At 46.9% G+C, this 23085-nt stretch overlaps 1 protein-coding gene across 7 annotated transcripts in view; it reads left to right on the plus strand.

The window, feature by feature from the left end:
- The window catches only part of CCDC60 (coiled-coil domain containing 60), a 173394-nt gene that overhangs the window by 120820 nt on the left and 29489 nt on the right, over positions 1 to 23085 (plus strand). For 5 of the 7 annotated variants that reach the window (XR_003515216.1, XR_003515217.1, XM_027566743.1 and 2 more), the window contains exons 4-5: positions 7717 to 7824; positions 15495 to 15602. Coding sequence is in view for 5 of the 7 variants with exons in the window: in XM_027566743.1 (XP_027422544.1) it covers positions 7717 to 7824; positions 15495 to 15602 (216 nt within the window). In the remaining 2 variants the exon portion in view is untranslated. Of the gene's footprint in view, positions 1 to 7525; positions 7825 to 15494; positions 15603 to 23085 lie in introns of all 7 variants that reach the window. The other 2 variants (XM_027566744.1, XM_027566742.1) reach the window with 2 other exon arrangements.

The following is a 23085-nucleotide window of genomic DNA, read 5'->3' on the forward strand; positions in this document are numbered from 1 at the left end:
CCTAAGAAGGAAATGGGATCCCCAGCAGAGAGTCCCTTTCTTCTGTACCACTTCCCAAATTCTGTTCTTCACAATCTTTCCGACCCAAAGATCGAACCCTCATCTCTTGTGTCTCCTGCATTGGCACGTGGATTCTTTACCACTCCACTGGAGAGCCCTCTTATTAACATAAAGAAATATGAATGTGTGCGTCTTAAAAGCAATAGTCCTGTCAGTGGAATCGCACAGTACGGGACCTTTCTGTGTCTGGCTTCTTTCACTTACCATAAAGTTTTGAGGTTCATCCCAAACAGAAAGCAGACTGGTGGTTACCAAGGGTTGAGGAAGTGGGGCAGATAGAGAGTGGCTGCTTACTGGGTGCAGTGTCTCCTTTGGGGCTGATGAAAGTATTTTTGCACTAGATTCAGGTGATGGTTGTACAACCACTGGCTCAAATGCCATTGAATTGCAACCTTTGAAACAGTCCATTTTATGTTATGTAAATTTCAACTGAAGGGGGAATAAAGGGAGTTCTCGTCTGGGAGGCCCTGGAGCCGGGGTGGGGGTCAGGCCGGACACTAGTGGTTGCCAATCCTCTTAAAGCTCGAGGTTCCCTGTGACTGTTGGGAACCCTGAGTGTGGACCACGAGGGGCTGGTATAGTTCCAGTCATCTTCCCCCTGAAAGTGTGGCCCTTGGGAACCACACTTATTGTAAGGAAGGTCTCTCTCCTCTTTGATTCCTCATTTGTACAGACTTTTGTTTTCCATCCCCCTTGCCTTGTGAAACTGTCAGAAGGAAAGTTAACCTTTCATAGCTTGACAAACATCCTTAGGACCAAAGCAGCACTCAGGCTGCCTCACCTTTCTAGTGGTCTCCAGTCTCACTCCAGTTTTGGCTAAGAGATTCCCACTTTGCTGTCAGCTCTTTGACACTGTATTAAAAAGAATATTTTGTCACACAGTTTTGGTTATTCATAAGCAAAGGGTTGGTCTAAATAAACTAGCCCACCATTTGTGCATTTATTTAAGAGGAGAGAAAATATCTGTGACTTACAGCCCCCGCCCCCATACCTTCCAGGGAGTGAGCATCCCAAGGAGAAGCTGCCTTTGGCGAGCAAAGGGTATTCAGGTGAACACACAGATACTGAGGAAGAGCACAAAGGCTTCCCGGATAGATAGAATGGGGACATTCAGCAGACAGGCCAAGGGTGTGAGGAGAAGGGACCCTTCGGAAGAGAGAAGAGTGAAAGGGCAGCCATCACTGGGTGAGAACAGAGATATCTAATGAGGGTTTTTATAAGGTTTTGCCTCAGAGTATGACATGTAAGGCCTTCCCTGGTGGCTCAGTGGTAAAGAATCCACCTGCAATGCAGGAGATTGAGGAGATATGGGTTCAATCCCTGGGTCAGGAAGATACCCTGGAGGAGAGCATGACAACTCACTCCAATATTCTTGCCTGGAGAATCCCATAGATAGAGGAGCCCAGTGGGCCACAGCCCATAGGATCACAAAGAGCTGGACACGACTGAAATGACTTAAGCACGCATGCATGAGAAATGTAAATCTATTTCTTGGTTTCCCCACAAGATCTTCAGTAAAATATTCATGGCCCCTTAGTGCATTGTAGTCTTAGACCTTTATCTTGGCTCCCCAGTAAGTGTAGGGGTGAGAAAGGGGGACAGTCTCGACCCTGTCCCAGTCTCATTGTACAGCCAACCGTTTAGGTATTGAAGACCTACTGTATGCAGGACTTCTGATGGCACAAAGATGTGAAAAGGGTGGAGGAACAGCCCCCACCACACATGATGCTGCAGCACAGCACCACAGGGTGCACCCAAGGCTCCCTGAAGTATGCCTGGGGGAGAGGAGAACACTCCTCCCATGTGCTTCTCCTTGGCTCTCATGCCGTGATCACACTCACACTTCTGACACAGATGTGTGGGCTTTTCCCCCACACCAAGCAAATGTCTGTGACACCAGTGGGGTATCCCACCATCCTGTTCAGTTCTGATGCTTCCCACATCAGAGCCCACAGGTTAAGGGTTCACTCCCACAAGGTGACCCCCCACATCAGATACCAGTCACTAGCCCCAGGTTATCACCTGACCAGCCAGCTATAAATCAGGGTTCTCATGACCTCCTCTTTGAGTCTGATCATTTTCTAGAGTGGCTCACAGAACTCAGGGATACACCGACTTACATTTTCCTATTTCAGTTCAGTTCAGTTCAGTCGCTCAGTCTTGTCCGACTCTATGCAACCCCATGAACTGCAGCATGCCAGGCCCATTTATTATATAATAAAGAGTACAGATGAGCACCCAGATAAAGTACATCGGGTAAGATCTGGGAGGGTCCCAAGCACAGGAGCTTCTGTCCCCATGGAGTTGGAGGGTTTGCCATCCTCCTGTTGGTTGGATGTGGTTACCAACCCAGAAGCTCTCCAAACCCCTTACTTCTGGGATTTTTATGGAGGCTTCATCACATAGGCATGAACTGTCGTTAATTCAACGTCTAGCCCCTCTCCCCTTCCCAGAGAATTCCCAGCTTCTAATGGCTCAGTCTTTCTGGTAACCAGTCCCTATCCTGAAGCTATCCAGGAGCCCACTCCGAGTTGCCACATTTGAATAAAAAGACACCCTGGTCACCCAGGAAATCCCAAGAGATTTGGGAACTCTGTGTCACGATCCAGGGTATAACACCAAATATTAGAACAAGAGCTGTTCCCGGTGCTCTTGTATCACTTAGGAAATTCCAAGAGTTTTAGGAGCTCTGTGCCAGGAACTGGGGGCAGAGACTGATATATAGATATACATACAGATATTTCTATTATTTCACAGTGTCCAGCCCCTTCAGTTTTGGAGGTAGAAAGGAAATCTGGAAAGAATTCCCCAAAATGTGGCTTTTGAGCAGGACCTTCAGTACTCAGTGGGAGTTTGTTGGCTTACACAAAAGAAGTGTGGTTATACCCTGCTGTTTCAGTCCACCAGAAATCCTGCAGCCAACATGCCTGCTTAGAAAGGCCAGGGCTGGAGGAGGAAGCTGTGATGGTGTTTATCTTTTGCCAAAAATCAGAAATGTGATTTTCAGAGTGAAAAAAGAAAAGCAAGAAATCCATGGCCTGAGCCACCACCATCCAGCCACTCAGTGGACCCTAATGAAGTGTCCTCATAGGACCTTGAAGGGACACAGGATAGACAAAGCCACTCAATGAACTGAGGGAGTCTCACCCTTTCTGTAAAGGTCCCAAGAGCTCGGAGCAAATCTTGCCCATAGTGTCACCTAAGAGCCCAGTGACACTCTTTGAGCCTGGTATTTCCAGTGACACTAGCCAGCTGGCAGCCTTTCTCTAGAATAAAGAGAAGGCATGAACTCGTGGCTCTTTTTTGGGAGAGGTTTTTTCTCAGATTAACAGGCACGCGGACAGGCGCTGGGGAAGGTGGCCTCTGTTAAGGACCCTTCTATGACCATTTCAATAGTTCAGTTATAACGTTTGCACATGGTCATTAATCCATGGTTGCAGAACACAATCCTTCCCTCTCCAATCCATGTTTCAGTGTGCATGACGTGGTTTATTTAAAGTTTAATAAGTTTAAATATGCATGAGATCATGCTTCTCATAGACATTGGTCTGGTTGTGTCTTACCCAGTGGATTCTATAAGCTGTGCAGTACTGGTTATTAAAGTAAAACTGGAGGCTATTATTGCACATAGCCATCAGATGCAGGTGGGGAGGCAGGTGTTATAAAATAGCACTGGGAGATGATCCATACCAGCATGAAGTAGTGGGTAAGAGCACAGGACTGAGGTTCAAGTCCCAACTTTGCACATAACAGCTGTTTAACTTTGGGCAAGTCACTGTGCCACTCTGAGCCTCCTCTCTCTATACCCTTATTAACCTCACCAAGCTCTCAAATTTGTTGTGAGGATTAAATAAAATAATGCTTAACATAGAGCCTGGCATATGAGCCATGCCTAGTAATTGCTAGCTGTTATTACACAGTGAAATGAATTTGATCTCTCTGGGCCTCAATTACCTACAACCCTCAGATCTATGGCTAAAAATCTCAATTTCCAGGCAGGCTAGAAAGTATCTCACATCTAAGAGCTATGTTCTGTAAATATACTTCCAATCACAGAATTATCAAAAATACAAGTGTTCATTTAGAACTGCTTTTTTAACACAGTATTTGATCCTGTGTATTATAAAAGTAAAAGGGATTAAAAGGAATTATCCCCCCCTCTCCCCATCACCCCCCACCCAGATCTAAGACCATAGGGTAAGTTCTTTCAGACCAAAGTTTTAAGTCTGACAAACTGTGTAGGGAAGAAAGAAAATCAAGCGTGTCCCCAAAGATTCCTGCCTGCACGCAGTCTTTGTCACTGTGTTCAGTGACCTCATTTCACAGCTGCAAATTCAGCTGAAAAAGGTGAAAAAAACAACGAGTAGAATTTGTCTTATTATTGCAGTTGAGAGGAAACATAAAACAAGAAATTAAGGAGTGTAAAAGCTAGGTTAATTTCCACATATTCCAAACTACTAGGGGACTCCGTGGAGCCAGTAAGACTGCAAGCACCAATGTATTGGCTTGTGGTTTCCTCATCTCTAGGGCTGAATTAAGAGCCTATGGAAACGGAAATGTGAGGACCTAGATTCTGTTCCTATTTATTTTTTTGGTGTGCCTTGCGGCTTGCGAGATCTTAGTTCCCTGCTAAGGGACTGAACTCCTGCCCCCTGCATACTGGGAAAGTCCCCTTATTCTGGTCCGACTCTTTAGTTAACTCTATGACCCCAGGATTGTCCTCAAAGTCCCAGGAGGAAGGTAAATTCCTAGTGGGTGCCCCCACTTCACCTCTTCTGCCTCCCTCCGTCTCCTTTCCCCATGCTAAGCCAGAGTTTTCTTTCCAAACGTAAACTGCTGCCAGTTTAAAATCCTCAACGGCCACCACTCTTTATAAGATGAGGACTGGAAAAGTCTGAGCTGGGGTTGCGAGGCTCTGGACAGCCTGGCCCTTGGCTTCCCCTCCAGCCACACTTTTCCCCACCTTCCCTCTTCCACAGGGCCTCTCGCCCCGCCCTCTGCCTACTTAATTCCCATTCAACCTGCAGATCTCAGCTCAATATTTACTTTTGTTCCAGTTACTGTTGCTGTGAGCAACCACTCCAAAACCCATTAACTCCAGACAGCAAACATCTATTTCACTCACACATCTGCCATTTGAGTGGGGTTCAGGGCGAAGGATCATCTACAGAACCAGCTGGGGTGGCTCAGAGTGAGTGTCTGTTTCCAAGAGGGCTCATCCATATGAGTGGCACCTTGGGGCTCCTGTCACTCTGAGCTTGGCCAGGACTGAGCCCAGCAGCCTTGGTTCTCTGCTACCAGGAGGCTCTTCACAGCCTTCCCGCCTCCCCTCAACCCCCGGCACCCCGCCAGCATGCTGGTGGCTAGGAATTAAGAGTGAGCCTCCCAAGACATAGAACAGAAAAGCTGCCAGTTCCTGGAGCCCGGGCCCAGAAATGGGCATCATGCTGCTTCTGACATGTCCTATCGGCCCAGCCATTCACAGAGGCAAGATTTCAGAGAAATGGGACTGTATATTATAAAGCCACCCTCCCACTGAAAGAGACTTGGGGCATATATTTCTAAATTGATACAGCTCCCTCCGGATAGTATTCCCAGACTCAATCCCAGCCAAATTCTGTTTGGGGCTGTCCGAGCACCATTCACGCTCCCACTGAGTCTTGTCTCAACCGTGTTTGTGTGAAGCCCATCTCCCCCACGAGGCTCTAAGCTCCAGAGGGCAGGGCTGCTTCTGTCTCCTGCATCACTGCACCCACAGCCCCCAGCACAGAGATGTTGATCACTGTGGATAGACATGAATGAATCAGGGAACCTGTCAATGATTCAGTCAATGTTTAAGTGCTCAGGCTGAGAAACTACAAGGCTTTAAACGAACACGCAAGTAGCCTGAATATGCAGGGCAGGCTGGGAGTGAGATGCCAGGGGCTCTTAAGTCTCGAGCAACCCAAGGGGCACCCACCTCCTGCGCAGATGGGCAATGGTCTTGATCTTGGACCCCACCCACCTCTTACCCAGAGTGGCAAGAACTTTACAGTCTCCATCTTTGTGTGACATCTCCCAGTTTTACAATATAGATAACTGATTCCATTATGTACACAGTAGGCTTATTAAGGTGTGTCTGTGGGCTTGGTTTGGTCATGGGCAAAAAATATTTGCCCTATGACTCAGGCATGCCAAAATTAAGGGTAAAAAAAGACTGTTTTCTCTGACTGAAATGACTTGCTCCATATGGTGCTGAAAAAACAAAAAACTTACCTATGTTATTAAATGTAGCTTGATATTTTTCACTTTTTGAAGCAGTCTTTTTCAGACAAGTGTCTGGGCTGATTCACGTCTCTGTAAGCATCATGTTCCCTCCTTTCCTGTGATGGTTTTGGCTTCAGAGGAAGCCCCTGTGTTCCCTGTAGGGCAGGGAATGGGCTTTGAAAGAGGTGTGCCTGGTCATGGCTGATCTTTGGGGGCATACTTGTGCCCACTTCTGAAGTTCGAGATCCCCGCATCTCACGGCGGATTCATCCAGCTGGTGAGTCAGCAGTCTGGAGGGTTGGGAGAAGTCCCTTTAAGGAGAGGACCGCAACCAAGAACCACTGACTGCAGGCAGCTCCTTCCCTGTGTCCATCCTGTCGTTTCCACTTCTCACCATCCCCATTGCTCAGACCCCGGCACAAGCCACCATGCTGTCTCCAGCTGAAAGTATCGCAGCACTTCTCATCTGTCTCCTGGCCCTCTTCCCCTGCCATCGGCCATTCTCAAAACAGCAGCCAGAGGGCTCCTTTGTAAGAGGTCACATCATGTCTTGTTTCAGTTCAGAATCCTTTACTGTCATTCACAGAAAAGGTCAGGGTCCTCACACTGGTCTGCAAAGCCCCTGTTTTCTCTGCATCCCTGCCTCTCTCCTCTTTCTGTTGCTCACTCCACTCCAGCCACACGTGCCTCCTTGCTGTGTCTAAAACATACTCCTGCCTCAAGACATTTGCACCTGTCACTGCCTCTGTCCAGAAGGCTCTGCCCCCAGATGGATGAATGGCTCACTCTCTTCCACTGCAAATTCTTATCAAATGTCACCTTCTCAGTCATGCCTGCCCCAATCATTCGGTTTAAGATTGCAGCCCCTAGCTCTCCCAGCCCTACTGAACTCCCTGCTCTTTTATTCTCCCCATAGCACGTATCACTTACTAGTGGGAGTGAGGGGGTGGGGAACAGGTCAGCAAACTCCAGCCCCTGAGCCCTCAAGCTGGTTTGGTAAATAAAGTTTTATTTAAACCCTGCCATTAACTTACTGTTTACATCATCAATGGCTTTCATGCTAGTAAGTAGTCAACATGTGGACTGAATGCCCTACAATAGCATAACTGTTTGTCTAGTGGGATAGGAAAACATATCCAACCCCTCATCTAGTATATCAGTGTACCACACAGCTGCCTGACTAATCTTATGTGTTCTCTCTGCTCGTTCACAAGAATAGATGCTCCATGAGAGAAGGGGGTCTTACATGCTCTGATTACTGGCTGCATCTGGGACCTTCACCTTTCCAGCTGAAATTACTGGCTGGTCCATAGTCGGTGCCTAGTGATATTTGCCAAATAACCCCTCGCGAAAGATGTGGGCAATTAAAACTGCTCCTTGTCGTTCGCTCTGCTTCTGCTTCTGCTTCAGCACATACGGGGATGAGAAGACGAAGAAGGCAGTGGCTGAAGTCATCCTGCGACCATTCACCCCCATGCACAGCTGCATCATTTCGCCCTCGCTGCCCGAGGCCCACATGTAAGTAGTCCCACTTCGGGCTTGTTTGCTTCACTGTTTTATCATTCGCAGCCAAGGTCAAATGACTCAACCAGCTAACGGTCATTGGGAGCTATTCCTTTGTCCTCTTGAAAGGGACAGGGAGCCTGGGGCCAGCAACACTATGTGGCGTATAAAAATAACAGAAAGCAGACATGGTGTCTCAGAGCTAAATGGCAATCCAGCTGGGACCGAGTCATTCCTTCCTTACCAAGCCAGACGCTCTAATGTCAAATAGTTTGCAAAGCCTGATAAAATCTATCTGCAACACACGCCTGGCGGATGTCTCACCTGAGCCTCTAGGGACACGTTTTCCCCAAGACTCAGGTAGTTATTTCCCAGAAAAGTCCCCACTGCCATCTGAGCCAACCCCAAGTACAAACTCATCATTGCATAGTGTAACAGGGGCTCAGCAACCCTCCAGGGAATACTCAGGCTTTCCAAAACCTTGACATCGCACTCCCTCCTATTTATTCCAGAGAATTCTCAGCCCAGCTTTTCCTTTCTCACTAGTTAGCCCTTTTCAACTGGGAGATTTCAGGGACAGAGTTTAAGGCAAGACTGCTCAAGCTCAGCACTATTGACATTCAAGGACAAATAATTCTTTGTTGAGAAAGACTGTCCTGTGCGCTGTAGGATGTAGGATACTGGGCAGCGTCCATGGCCCCCACCCACCAGATGCTAGTAGCCAACCCCCTCCCCAGCTCTGACAACCAGAATGTCCCCAGGCATTGCCAAATCCCCCTGGGGGCACAATCACACACAGGCACCCCCAGCCCCTCCTGTAAGAACCACAGCTTTAGGGCAATGGGCATGGGGCAGTGGATTCTAGACTTCTCTTTCTGCTCATTTGTCAAATACTTGTTAGGTCCCAAAGGCATGCACAGTAAAAATGACTCTGCCGACCGCTCTGGTGGGCCCTGTTCCACTCAGGCCTCTCAGCAGCGCTTTTGTACAGGTATCTTATTAGCCTGTCTCTGCAGATGAGAGAACAGAAGCTCAGAGAGGTATAGTAGCCTGCTCAAGGTCACAGAGTTCAGCATGTCACTGCACTGGGGTGTTAAGCCAAGTGTGTCTAACTTCAGAGCCTGATCTCTCACCACCATCTCTCACCACCACACACTACACAGAGGGTATATCCCAAGGTTTTACCTCTGAGGAGCTCATGATGTATTTGGACTACCAGGTGTCATGTACTTATAGAGTAAAGTAATGGACTGAAATCCTAGACAATGTGGCAAGTCATTAACAAGAGCACGTATTTGTGGGTGGATAATGCCACCATTACCAACACTGCTGACAACATCATCACCATCATCATCACCAGCACCATTGACCGTATCACCATCCTCTTCATCACCATCGTTATCACCATCAACACCATGTATTTGGACACATTCCTCTCCCTTACTAGTATTTCCACTTTTCATGAGCCCCACTCCCCACTTTTCTCCTATCTCCCTCTGATGGATATTATGACTGGTTTCATCACAGACTTATTCATTTAGGGACATTCCAACTGGCTGCCTCAATTGGATGTTCTTAAAACATCTCTTTACAAAAGTAAGTTTTGCAGTTTCTCATAATGACCCTTGGAAACACTTATACTTCCATATGTCTCTCCATGGACAAGGCTTCTGAACCCAAATGGTGTAAATCAATGGTTCTTAGGCTTTTACTTGGATCTGAATCATTTGGGGATCAGGACTTGGGTGAGGGGAATGGCAAGGTAAGGAAATGCCTGGAAAAACACATATTCCTGGGTCCCAAAATCCATTTCCTTTGATCTGAGCAAATAGAGGTTTACATCAGTTGCAGAAGTGACTGGACTTTTTTGCTCATCTTCCTTCAGTGTTAGATGGGGAAACTGAAGCCCAGAGAGAAGGCAGAACCTGCCAAAATTCTCACAACATTCTCACAAAATTCTCCTGACTTTAAAATCAGACCTTTGTGTCAAGTTTGTGGGACGATGAGGATGGTAGTGGTGGTGATCACAGTGGTGGCTGTTATTTGTTATGGCCTAGAACAGGGATCAGCAACCTCTTTCCTAGAGGGAAAAGGGACAGGCAGTAAATATTTCAGGCTTTGCAGACCAGATGATTTCTCTGGCACCTGCAGACAGGTATCTGTGGGGGATTGGTTCCAGGACCTTCTGCAGATACCAAAATCTGTGATGCTCATGTCTTTTATGAATATAAATGGGAGTAGTATAGTCAACCCTCTGTATCCACAGATGCAGAGGGTCGGCTGTACTTTGTCGTTGCAGCGTGAAAGTTACAGTGAAGGAATGATGTGGCTGTGTTCCAATAAAGTTTTATTTGCAAACATAGGCACACACTCCTGCAGTAGACTGAAGGCTGCAGGCCTTCTCTTCCTTGGCTATTAAAAGGCTCTGGCTGCATTTGAAGACTATAACAGTAATATGTTGCTGTATGACAGAGCATCTCAAAGTAGAGTAGCTTGAAAGAGCAACTGTTTATTGTTCAAAGTCTGCAGGTCAGCTGAGTGGGTCTGCTTGTCCGGATCAGTTCCGCTGGTCCAGGCTGGGCTTGCATGTGTGTGGGAAACTGGCAGCAGGCCCATCCAGGGCAGCCTCACACCCAGGTCTGTCGGTTGATTGGTGGCTAGGGTGACAGGAGGGACCATCACTGTCATCATGCAGCATGCTAGCTGGACTTGTTCCATGGCTCTCAGGAAGGGCTCCAAGGACGAGAGCCTGAGCACTCAAAGCCTGTTAAGGCTTAGGCTCAGAATGGACCCAAGGACCTTTCCACTGTGTCCGACTGGCCAAACAAGACATCAGGCACACCCAGATACAAGGGATCGAGGAAAATGAAGATTCTACCTCCTGATGTGAGAGATACCAGATCACACTGTAAAGTACATGGATGCAGAGAGGGGTGGAGAATCCAGGCAATTTTATCATCATTGTACCACAAAGCATTGGGCAGAGCCTGCTGGGTCAGTTCTCAAATTCCAAGTCTTCACAGCAGCCGAGGTGGATTTCAATCCCAATAGGAGTGATCCCAGAACCGGCTGAAAATTCTAAAATGACTATATGGGGATCAGTTCAATGATGCCAAGGAAGACTGGATACTTTATCTTAAAAAAAAAAAAAAAGAGAGAGGGAGAGAGAGATGAGATGCTGTCTGCAGGAAAGAGGAGAGCCCGTCCTTTCCTCTCAGAGCTGACTGGACTGTCCTTACAACCCTTCCTAAGCAACTGTGCCTGCAGCCACTCTCCTGGTTTGCCCTTGACAGTCAGCATGGGGTGCCTTATATGCATTTTCTGATTTCTCTTAGTAAAAGGACAAAACATAGCTTTCTTCTCAGGGACGTAGATGCCCACTGTATTCTGGTTGGTGTGGCCGTTTCAATAGAGTGGGCTGCTTATTCAGGTACACGGACCCCTGGGAGCTCTCCCAGAGTTCTGACCACTAGGATTTTAGAAGCAGGCTTTGTGCACCCTGGTTAGCGTTTCCATCTATTATGCCCCACGTTTAAGAAAATAAATGCTTTCTTTTTAAATTTGATAACATTCAAGATATTGTGCTTTGACCTGACAGGCAATCACTATAAAAAAGGAACAGTTTCTATCGAGCATGTTTCTGGGGACTCTTTCTTTCTGTCTCTTTGTTTTGCTGCATGTGAGATGAGAGATCATTGGGTTTGAGACACTACATTTTTTCAGTAAGACCTGATTTTTTTTAGAGCAGTTTCCAGTTTAGAGTAAAATTGAGTGGAAAGTAGAGATTTCCCACTTACCTGCTCCCTCTGCCCGGCCTCCCCAGTGTGTCCATCTCCCGCCAGAGTGGGCTGTTTGATAGAACTGATGAACCGACAGTGACGCCTCACAATCACCCACAGCCCCTGGTTTACATTAGGGTTTGCTCTTGGTGGTATATATTCTGTGGCTTTAGACAAATGTATAACGACATGTATCCATCCATTCATGTATTATTCAGAGTATTTTCGCTGCCCTAAAAATCCTCTGTTTACTCTGCCTGTCCTTCCCTCTCCCACCCCCAGCCCCTGGCAACCACTGACCTCTTACTTTGCCCGTAGTTTTGTGCTCTCCAGAACGTCATGTTGTTGGAAGCATGCAGTGTGTAGCCTTTTCAGATTGGCTTCTTTCACTTAGTGATACGCTTTTGAGATTTCTCCTTGGCTTTTCATGGCTTAATAGCCCATTTCTTTTTAACACTGAATAACAGTCCATTGTCTGGTTGTACCACAGTTTATTTATCCATATGTCTCTAAAGGTTACTTCCAATTTTGAGCAGTTATGAACAAAACTGCTGTAAACATTTGTGCACGCATTTTTTAAGGCACTTTTTATAAATGGAAAAAAAGGTCCAGACCCTTTGGGTGAAATCCTGTTCTGCTGAAAAGGGAGGGAGGGCTCTGTCCTGTAACAAGAGACATCAAATTTGTGTTGATGGTTAGAACACAGATTCAGTAACTAAGCTATCGGGGCTCAGGTTCCAGCTTTGCCATTTGCTGCCTTTTTGACCTTGGGTAATTTCCATGACCTCAGTTTCTTCTTCTGAAAAATGGGGATACTGATAGTACCTTCCTCAAAGTGTTGTTACAAGAATGACTTTAATTAGTGGATGTAGAGCAGTTAAAACAGTGTCTGGCACAGAGTAAGTGCTCTTTGGGACATGTTTACTATTACTGTCATTTTTCGGTTGTTGCCACTCTCCTTTGCTACCTCTGTGGTTGTACACATAAGAATTGTGCCCAGATTTTCAGCTCCAGAAAATGTCAGATCCAAACCAGTTTATTCCCACCGTATCCCATTTAGTAACAGAAAAGTATTGAGCCTACTCTGTGCCTGTGGTAGACAGTACTCTGAAGCTCACTGGTTGTGGGCTGGGGAGACAAGTAACAGGCAGTTATGAGGCAGCAGGGACACAATGTGTACGGACAAAGGGACACATTGGAAGGGTAGGGAGGCTTCAGAACCTCCTCAGAGAGAGGAGGCTAGAGAAATCAAGGAAGGCTTCCTGCTGGAGGTGACATCTGAGCTGAGACCCAGTCACTGAGAGGCAGAGGAGGAGGAAAGGGAGTGTGTATCAGGAGCACAGAACAGTGCTGAACGCCTCACCTCACCTTCACTGGAATGATTACCACCATCATACAGATGAGAAAACTGAGACTCAGGAAAATTAAGTACTTTGGCCAAGACCACAAAGCTAGTAGATGGCACAGCTAGGGTTTCAACACAGTGCAGAGAGAGTACGGCAAGCTTGTGCTACTGAGCAGAACTGCACCAGGCTGCAGATGGCAGCACAGTGTGGGCAGGGAGACTCGAGGCTGAGCAGGGGGACAGTCTCTCCCATGTGAAGGGGTGTTGGTTTGCCAGGGCCATCATAACAAAACACCACAGACCAGGTGGCCCAAACATTCCCAAACAGAAATGTATTCTTTCACAGTTCTGGAGGCTGGAAGCTCAAGACCAAGGTGCCCACATATTGGTTTCTCCTGAGTCCTTTCTCCTTGGCCTCACATAGTCTTTCCTCTGTGAGCATGCGCTCTAGTATTTGTGTGTCACAGCTCCTCTTCTCATAAGGACACCAGTCAGATTGGATTAGGACCCACCTTAATAGCCTCATTTTAACTTCATCACCTCTTTAAAGGTACAGTCACAGTCTAAGATGCTAGAGATTAGGACTTCAGCTTGTGAATGGAGGGGGACATCATGCATTTAGATGGTTTAGGGAGTTTGAAGATTTTAAGCAAGGGAAGGAAAGGGCCAGCTTTGTGCCTGTTCCTGTCCTTCGCAGAAATGAATCGGAGGCTCACCTGCTCCTTATCCCCCTGTGCTGCAACAAAAAGGGGGTGTCTGCACAGGGTCAGGCACATGGCACAGCCACTGCTACTGTTGGCACCCAGAGCTGCCAACATGCACTTACCCTGGGGATCAAGATGGTATAGGGAGGAAGAGAAAGGGGAGGAGGACTGTGGACTTGCAGTTTCTTTAAAGCAGAAGGGAAACAAAGGAAGGAAGGGGCTTAGCAGAAAAAGAGAGAGAGAGAGCGCTGCTGACTCTAGTTTTCCTAATACCTGTGGACACGTCCACCCCAGAACATGGGGGCTGTGAGTGGGGTGCCTGGAAGCAGCTCCCCTGCAAGCTGAGTGACTTTCTGGGATACCCCTGGGCCAGCTCACACTTGAGCCCCAGGGCTGAGGTTCCACCTCGGGAGCCAGGCCTTCCTGGAAGCTGGAGGGTGGATGCTTGCATGCCCCTCTGAGCACGAGGCAGGAACCCTGGGGAGCATCGATCAAGCCAGGAGCAGTTTCAGAGAAGAGCACTTACACAGGTTCTAATGGAGGCATCTGGCGCATTAGTGTAAGAGGAGGAACCAGGCAAGGAGGGGCGGCTAGTTAGGATTCCCCCTCGTTTCCAGGAAGAATGCAGGCAGTGAATTAACCCTGTGCCAACCTTGCTCAGGGTGGCCACTGCACTGGGCCCAAACCAGCACCTTAAACCAAGCTCAGGTCCACAAAAGAACAGTCTCTGGGATTAAACAGATGTAGGTTCAAACCCTCACCAATCCTAGTGTGACCTCGGGTGGCTCACTTTGCTTCTCCAAGTCCCTTGTCTTCAGAAAGGATGGTGTAGAGGCGCCCTTTTATAGGGCTGTTGGTGGCGTTAAATAGGATATTCATCCCATCTCTGTCAGCAGCAAGCTGTGTGACCCAGAGCACACTGACTGCCCCTCACTAAGCCTCCGTTTCCTCTTCTCTAATATTCGTATATGATTTATACCCAGCAGGGTTTAGGGAGAATTAAATACCATGTTAGATGGTTAGGTAGCATCACCGACCCAATGGTCATGAATTTGAGCAAACTCTGGGAGATAGTGAAGGACGGGGAAGCCTGGCGTGCTGCAGTCCATGGGGTCGCAGAGTCGGACACGACTGAGCAGCTGAACAGCAACAACAAACCCTGTATGTCAAGTGTCCTTCTCAGTGTCCAGCTCATCGTGATACAAATTGCCCCCAGTCACAAAATATGGGGTAGACCTATTCTTAAACAGTGTCTTGGTTACACTTCCAAATAATGTATTCAGTGTGGTTTTCCTCAACATCCAGCTACATCTGGGGGCAAAGGATTTATAAATTTAAAGCAGTGAGTCCAGTTGTTAATTGGAGTAGGGGAAAGGGAAGAAGTACGATAAATACACTAGTTTCCCTGTGTTGCCAGACGTTTCAGACACTGCTAGGATATTTATTGTATTTTTATCGGATGAATAGTTGGATGTCCATTTCCTTCAGTCCTCTTGTTTGCCTGAGTCAAGACCTCTGCCTTTAGGGCCCCTCCTTTGTCCCTCCCTGCTGTGCATGCCGACTCCCAGCAACTGGTCATCTCATGTCTGATCATGGTTCTGCCACCTGGCCCAGTGACCTGCACAAGCCCCCCACCTCTGAGCCTCAGATCCCTCACCTGTAAAAATGGGCACAAAACATAACTCAGGAGCCCATTGCAAAACTTTACTGCTGTGCACAGGAGATAGTGCCACACACCCAGAGCCTGGCGACAGCTCTCCAGCCAGGAGCCAGCACAAGTCCTGTCTCTGTCGCCACCGTTGTGAAGAATGTTGCTCTAACAGGATGCCCCTGGGCTCCTGCCCTCTGTCTTTGCAGCGAGCCCATCTTCCGCCAGCTCTGCGTCCTCCACTGGCTCCTGGAGGCCCTGACTATTGACCACAGCCACTATACCATGAAGCCTGTGATCACCTGCTGGAATCCCAAGTAGGTCTCAACCCTTCTACCTGGGTGATTGGCAGGGCAGAAGCTCCTGTGGGTTCCCCCGTCCTTCTCCTGTTTTTTTTGGGGGGTGGTACCCCACTCCAGTACTCTTGCCTGGAAAATCCCATGGGCAGAGGAGCCTGGTAGGCTGCAGTCCATGGGGTTGCGAAGAGTTGGACATGACTGAGCAACTTCACTTTCACTTTTCACTTTCATGCATTGGAGAAGGAAATGGCAACCCACTCTACTGTTCTTGCCTGGAAATCCCAGGGACGGCAGAGCCTGGTGGGCTGCCGTCTATGGGGTTGCACAGAGTCGGACACGACTGAAGCGACTTAGCAGCAGCAGCAGTAGTAGGTTGCTTTAGGAGTTCTATCCTGTTGGGTCCAAACTGCAGCAGTGAGAACCCTCATGTGGACACCCTCCCAGCATCTCTCCCCAGTTCCACGTGCAGTGACATGTGGGAAGCTCAAAATCAGTCAGCCAGGGCGAGAGTATTCACACCACAAAAACTGGCTGGCCAGCCATCCCAGCCCAACCCAGCACAGCTAGGTTCTCTCCGGCCCTCTTCCTGGATCCTGTCTCCCCGCACTGTTCAGCATCTGATCCTCTTCCTATTTTCCTCCTGTCCCCTTCCCATCTACTCTTCCCATTCTCCATGTTTTTCCCCTTTCTCTGAAGGTTTTGTCTTCTCTCTCTCTCTTTTTTTTAGTATATATTGAAAACTGTTTCTCCACTTGGACCCAGGGAATATTCTGTGTTCAGGTCCCAGGAGCAGCTGCTTTGCTCAGGCAGATGCTCCAGCACCTGTTATCTAAGCCATGAGAAGTGTTAGATGCTTCACCAGAGAGCAGGGCTCCTCAGCAGCCTTGAGGCCACTGTCGCAGGAATTGCGTGGCACATACAAGGCAGAGCAAGGAACAAGCAGGCGTGTAAGGTGTTGTTTCTTTAGGAGAGTCAAGTTGTCTGCAAGAACAGAACCAGAAGAGTTCTTGTAAGGATTAAGCAAGATAAAGTATGTAGAACATTCAGCATGATGTCTGAGGACACAGTGAGTGCTCATTAAATGATAGCTATTCAAGATCAAAATCCTGATTTTAAAGAGCAGTAAGGAATGTGACTGTCAATACCATTGAGACTTAGGGCAAGGGAAGAAATACACCTCTGAGCAGAATTTTACCAATGGCTGAGAGCTATGTTCACTGGGGAAATGGAAAAACATAGAAAGAGATGGAGAGGGAGGGGTGGAGAAGGTACATGAGTTCAACCCAAATCTGGTTGCAAAGATGGGCAATCCAGGGAATGACCCCACGAGGAAAATACCAAGTCTTCAATTCTCCTGCCTGAGATTTTCTGAGTTTCCACTATCAAGCAGCAAGCATCTCCTGTTACTGAAGTGCTTGAAACATAAACCCTGAGTCCTGACACCACCATGCATTTTCCAGAAGGAAACATCCATCCTCTGGGACCTGTAGTTCCCAGAGGTTTCATTTCTATTAGAAGTAATGATGGCTATAGGTCTAGTCCCTGCCCCCCTGATTTTATAGAAAGTGGGGTGATTCAGTACCTCAAAGTGGGCTTTCTACAGGCAGCAAAATTTTACTAACTGGCAGCAGGAGTGCTGCAAACATGATCTTTGTTCATCGCAGGAAGATCCCATATTTGGGTAGATGGGTGGATGGTCGGGAAAGTGGAGAGATGACAGATTTTAGGATGTCCTTCTGAGTTGTGTCTGAGTCTCCACTTTATTTAGAAAGGAAAAAAAAAAAAGATCTTCCCGATTTCATCATGTGGCAATAGAAACACATTATCATTTTCTAGTATCCTCATTAATTCTACTTCTAGCAAGAGTTTATTTCAATTGACAAGATGATCAGGTCCAAACAGAGCAGAAACAAAGCCTTCAATAATGAATGCGCTAATTACCCTCCTCTGAGAGATGGAAGCTTCTGTTTAGGGAAAGTAAGACTTGTTTTATACATGAAGGCCCACAGATTTTTATTCAAACCTTTGGGGCCAGCTGCATTTCAAAATTGTGTTTTTTTGTTTTTTTGTTTTCTTTTTTGGCATTTTAGAATGGAAATATGAGACAATATACCATATAGAGCATTTTACTCCCAGAGGGAACTAGGACAGCACCCTATTGTCAAACATATTTCTGCAGAAAAAAAATGAATGTTTACACTAAATGGATACTCGAGGTAAACAAAGGTCATCAATAGTCTTCCATCAGTTCAGATCATGTTTTGCTGCCAAGTAAATTATGAGTTTTTGTTTTGTTTGTTTTCAAGACCCTTTGGATTTTGGAACTGAATAAAGGGTTGTGAACTCATATTGGTTTTATTCTTATTAGAGGCTCACTTTCGAGGACTGACTAGAAACGAGTGGACCTTTACAGAGAAGCAGACAAGACCCGGTGTAAGCAAGCACTTCAAGCCTTAGTGACACCTCTTCTTAGTCCCACTCAGTGGGAAAGAACAGGGCAGACCCCAGGTCAAAGAGGGGAGCGAGAAGTTACCGATTTACCTTTCAGGCAGAGGGAAGGAGCTGCTCCAATCGCCCTGAGCCTCCAGAGTCAGGTAATCGGTGCTCTGCCCTGGAGCTACGTGGGCAGCGCAGTCAAGTATGTCTTATTGCCTCAGCTGTCCCGGAGACACCACTGGACCCACTCTTTTTTTTTTTCTTTTTCCTTTTTTGACTGCATTGTGCAGCTATAGCAGTGAAAACCTGGAATCCTGACCAGTATACCACCAAGGAATTCCTGGATCCACTCTTTTTTTTTTTTTTTTTTAAGATTTATTTACTCATTTCATTTTTGGCTTTAGTGGCTCTTCGTTGCTGCATGCAGGCTTTCTCCAGTTGTGGTGAGCAGAGGCTACTCTTCATTGCAGTGCATGGGCCTCTCACTGCAGTGGCTTCTCTTGTAAAATATAGGCTCTAGGTACACAGGCTACAGTAGTTGCCGCTCAAGGGCTCTAGAGCATGGGCTCAGTAGTTGTGGCTCATCGGCTTAGCTGCTCCATGGCATGTGGGATCTTCCCAGACCAGGGATCGAACCCATGTTCCTTGCCTTGCAAGGCGGATTCTTCACCACTGGACCACCAGGGAAGCCCTGGACCCACTCTTAATTGGAAACTCCAAATAATTTTGACTTTCATTAAGAGAGTCCAGACACTCAAGGGCTGGGCTTCTAGGCCCAAAGAACCCACTGCCTCCTTTAGAAAAAGATAGATGCCTTTCTACATATAAGACATTTCAAATATGACACAGGTACCTAAATCTAGCCACTGTGTTATAAGGAAACTACCTGTCATGTGAGTGCTTTCTATGTCAGGAACTGGTCAGGAGATGTGACCTCATTTGAGCCTCATTCTGACTTAAAAATAAGGAAACGGAAGCAAAGAGAATTTAAGTAACTTGCTATAAGTTACACAGCTAGTAAAAGTCAGGATTTGAACCCAGGTAGCCCAGAAAGTGAAGAGGAAATAAAGAGTCTCTTGATAAAGGTGAAAGAAGAGAGTGAAAAAGCTGGCTTAAAACTCAACATTCAAAAAATTAAGATCATGGTATCTGGTCCCGTCACTTCATGGCAAATAGATGGGGAAACAATGAAAACCGTGACAGACTTTGTTTTCTTCAGTTCCAAAATCACTGCAGATGGTGAGTGCAGCCATGAAATTAAAAGACACTTGCTCCTTGGAAGAAAAGCTATAACAAACCTAGACAGCATATTAAAAAGCAGAGACTTTACTTTGCCTACTGCAAAGGTCCCTCTAGTCAAAGCTATAGTTTTTCCAGTCATCATGTATGGATGTGAGAGTTGGACAATAAAGAAAGCTGAGTGCCAAAGAACTGATGCTTTTGAACTGTGGTGTTGGAGAAGACTCTTAAGAGTCCCTTGGACTGCAAAGAGATCCAACCAGTCCATCCTAAAGGAAATCAATCCTGAATATACATTAGGAGGACTGATGCTGAAGCTCCAATACTTAGGCCACCTGATGTGAAGAGCTGACTCATTAGGAAAGACCCTGATGCTTGGAAAGATTGAAGGCAGGAGGAGAAGGGGACAACAGAGGACAAGATGGTTAGATGGCATCACCAACTCAATGGACATAAGTTTGAGCAAGCTCCAGGAGGTGGTGAAGGACAGGGAAGCCTGGTGTGCTGCTGTCTGTGGGGTCGCAAAGAGTTGGACATGACTGAGTGACTAAAGAACAACAACAAAGCCCAGATGCAAAGCATCTGCACTTAACCACTAAATGATTATTTCCTCTGTTTCTAGCTAAAGCCCCAAAATATTCAATTTAGGAAATAATCTGATATCAAAAAAATAAAAAAGGATAACTCATTACAAAGTATTATTTGCCAGGATATAAAAAGGGACCATAACTTATTAAGATCATATGACATGTAAATATATAATTTCCTTTTAAAAAAAAAGCTAGTCTACATTTATTGTTCTGCAACTAAATTTTTGTTGTTTACCTTAATACACGGGGATTATCTCTCCATGTCAAATCTTCTTTTAATAACTTTGGGGTTTATCAACATACTTAACCAATTCTCTCAAGATCTTGAATGTTTGCCAGATTGTCACTTAAAAAAAAATGCAGCATTGTTCTGAACAACACACATAATAGTAATTATTAAACTAAGTTGTTTTCCCCTTATCATGCATCCCCACCACCCCCACCCCGGAAAGCCTCATTTTCCTCAAACCTACTTTTTTTAGGCACTTCTGGGGATATACCCGTGGGAAAAACCAACACTGTCCCTGCCCTCTGGAGCTTCTATTCCAAGGGAGGTGGTACGGAGCAGCAGATAATAAACACATAATAATCAAGATGCTTTGAGATAGCAGTGGGCGTCATGAAGAAATTGACAGGGTGAGGTGATAGTGACAGGGGAGTGGGGTGACTTAAGTTGAGTCGTCAGGGGAGGACTCACACAGAAGGTGATGTCTGAGTGAAGTCTCTGATTTCCCCTGCACTGATCCTCCCACTCCTTTACTCAAGCAGACATCTCTACGAGAGTGGGAGAATGTGGCTGGGTGGCCAGAGAGCCTATTACTCCGGAGCTGGGGCAGGCACCCTGGCCAGGGAAAACACGGGAGCTTTGACCTCCGGCCTCTCCCTGCTACAAAGTCAGCAGGTACCTCCGTCCTCCATCTCAGTCGTGGACTCGTGAACATGTCCCAAACCTGCCAGCAGACCCTCTACCCTCAGAAGCAAATGCGGATTCAGAAAGTGCGAGTGAAGCATTTGAGAAAATTACCCAGATTGCACTGTGGTTAGATGTCTTTAAGTGGCAGCCAGAGTTAGAAGAGATGCAACAGTGCTCAACGACCTCTTCCCTTGGTTTCTAGCTGATAGAATCCCCCGGAAAGCTTTAGCAGGGAGAGACTGTGGTCTGAAGATCACAGTGGCTTCTCCCCCACGGATGTGCCTGAGTGCCTCCTACCCACCACCAGCACCTCCTCCATGCCACACTGAGATGTGTGTCAAAAAAAGCCCATGTAGTTCATAGTTCTGCTGTATTCAGTTCTCCATACAAGGCATCCTGCCAAGCTCCTAACAAGCCCATTGCTTTGCATCTTCACTCTAATCATCCTCTGACTCAGCTACTATTTCTCCATTTGACAATTGAGGACACTGAGGCTCAGAGAGGGTCAATATTATAAAAAAAAATTGCACATCTCAGAAGCAGCAGGGCAGGCAGAGGACTCAGACAGCTGGTCCACCAGATTCTTAAACTCACAGTTAACTACCCGGGTATACCCCTTTTCCTGGTTCTGATGCTCAGAGAGACTGGCCTGAGATCACACAGACAATAAATCAGAGCTATCAATTAGGTCAGGTAAATTAAGCTGCCGGGACGATCAACCCCCCAATTTCAGCCACTTAGTACAGCCCAAGCTCACATCTCGCTCACCCTGTACATGTAATCCACATGGGACTCTGCTAACCTCAGTCACCTGGGGGCCCAGGCTGATAGGAATTCCATCTCAGCAGAAGCTTCCCCATCAGCACAGCAGAAAAGGGAGTCTGACTTGAGCACTGGCCCTTAAAGCATCCTCCCTACAAGCTACAGGTCACTTGCACTCATGGTTTTTTGTTTGTTTTTTTTAAACAAAGCAAGTCACAGAGCTATACCCAACTTCAGAGAGCCAGGAAAACCTGGGACCCCAGTAGGTGAAGGGCTCTGTGCCTCCAGGCCTTGGGAAGGAACACCAGCCTGCCTGCCCTCCTTGCTTAAGGTGTGTGCAGTCAGCCCACTGTGGACAACAATGCTCAGGTTATTTCCTTTTCTCTCCCTATTGATCCTCCTGTTTAGTTTATTTGCTACTGAAAATGAAACATCAGAGAGACCAATCCTGTCTAACCAGGCCCTTTCTTTATCAATGGCTTTGCAAGAGCGATGCTCAGGGCTTTTTAAGATCCCTGGGAAGCCTGCTGCATTTTTAGCTCATTTAACCTGCTGCCTGAAGTTGCAATAGATTTCAGGTCGTCTTGGAAGTCTGTGTGAACGAAAAACCTCCATCTTCCCAATTGGGTCTGAATATTTAAGATTTTGAAAGCTTGGCCTGTACCAGATTTAATTTTAAAGGGGAAAGAGGGGCTGCTTTTGAACTTCAAGAAGAAGGCTGGAGGCACAGCAGGGGCTGAGTTAGCAAAGGGAAAAGGCGAGAAAAGCCCTGTGGTCTTGAAAGAAAACGCTCCAAAGCAGAAACGCTAAAGCTTCCAGTTGGTGAGCCTTAAATCAGACTTCAAAAGCGCCGCTAGTTTAAATATTGTTTATAGGACTGAAGTATCGCTCCTTTCTCTGGCTGGATTTTGAATATTCCTTAATTTGATTACTCGGGGGAGAGGCAGGCAGAATCAACGATAAATGAGCTTCTCTGTTTATTATTCAGAGGGCTTTTTATTGTGTAATCAAACATAAAGTCTTACAAAAAGCTTGAAGGCACATTCTCACCCCACCCTCCGCAGCCCGACTTTGACCCTGTAAGCATTCCTCGGGCATCGAGGCTGTGAGCTGGGAGATGCCCAGCAAGGCTCTGCCAACAAAGAGAGCACACATCCCCCTCTCCACTGGGGCTGGTAAAAGCCTTTGATTCTGCTACTCAGACCCCCACGCCACAAAAAGCAGTCAGTAAGTGAGGTTCACCTTTGCCTCCTATCTGAGCTTCTCCCCTGACCAGTAGCCCCTGAGGAGTCTAGATTCCTGTTGGTGCCTCCCCACAATCAAACTGGCCTGGCTGTCTCATTCCTTCTAGCCCCTCCTCTATGCTGAGTGACAGCCAGCCAAACGATTTAAAGGCTCCCAGACATCTAAAAATCCTTTCTGCAGGGAAAAAGGAGATAAACAGATGGATGGATGAACGGAGAGATCAAGAGATCAGTCAATCAGTTGTTACAAAGGTAGAGGTCGTTACTGAGTCTTCCAGCTTGCTTGTCAGCAGGGCTCCACCACCCTGTAGCCACAA

Source organism: Bos indicus x Bos taurus, chromosome 17, assembly GCF_003369695.1.
Source record: "Bos indicus x Bos taurus breed Angus x Brahman F1 hybrid chromosome 17, Bos_hybrid_MaternalHap_v2.0, whole genome shotgun sequence".
Lineage (NCBI taxonomy): Eukaryota > Metazoa > Chordata > Mammalia > Artiodactyla > Bovidae > Bos > Bos indicus x Bos taurus.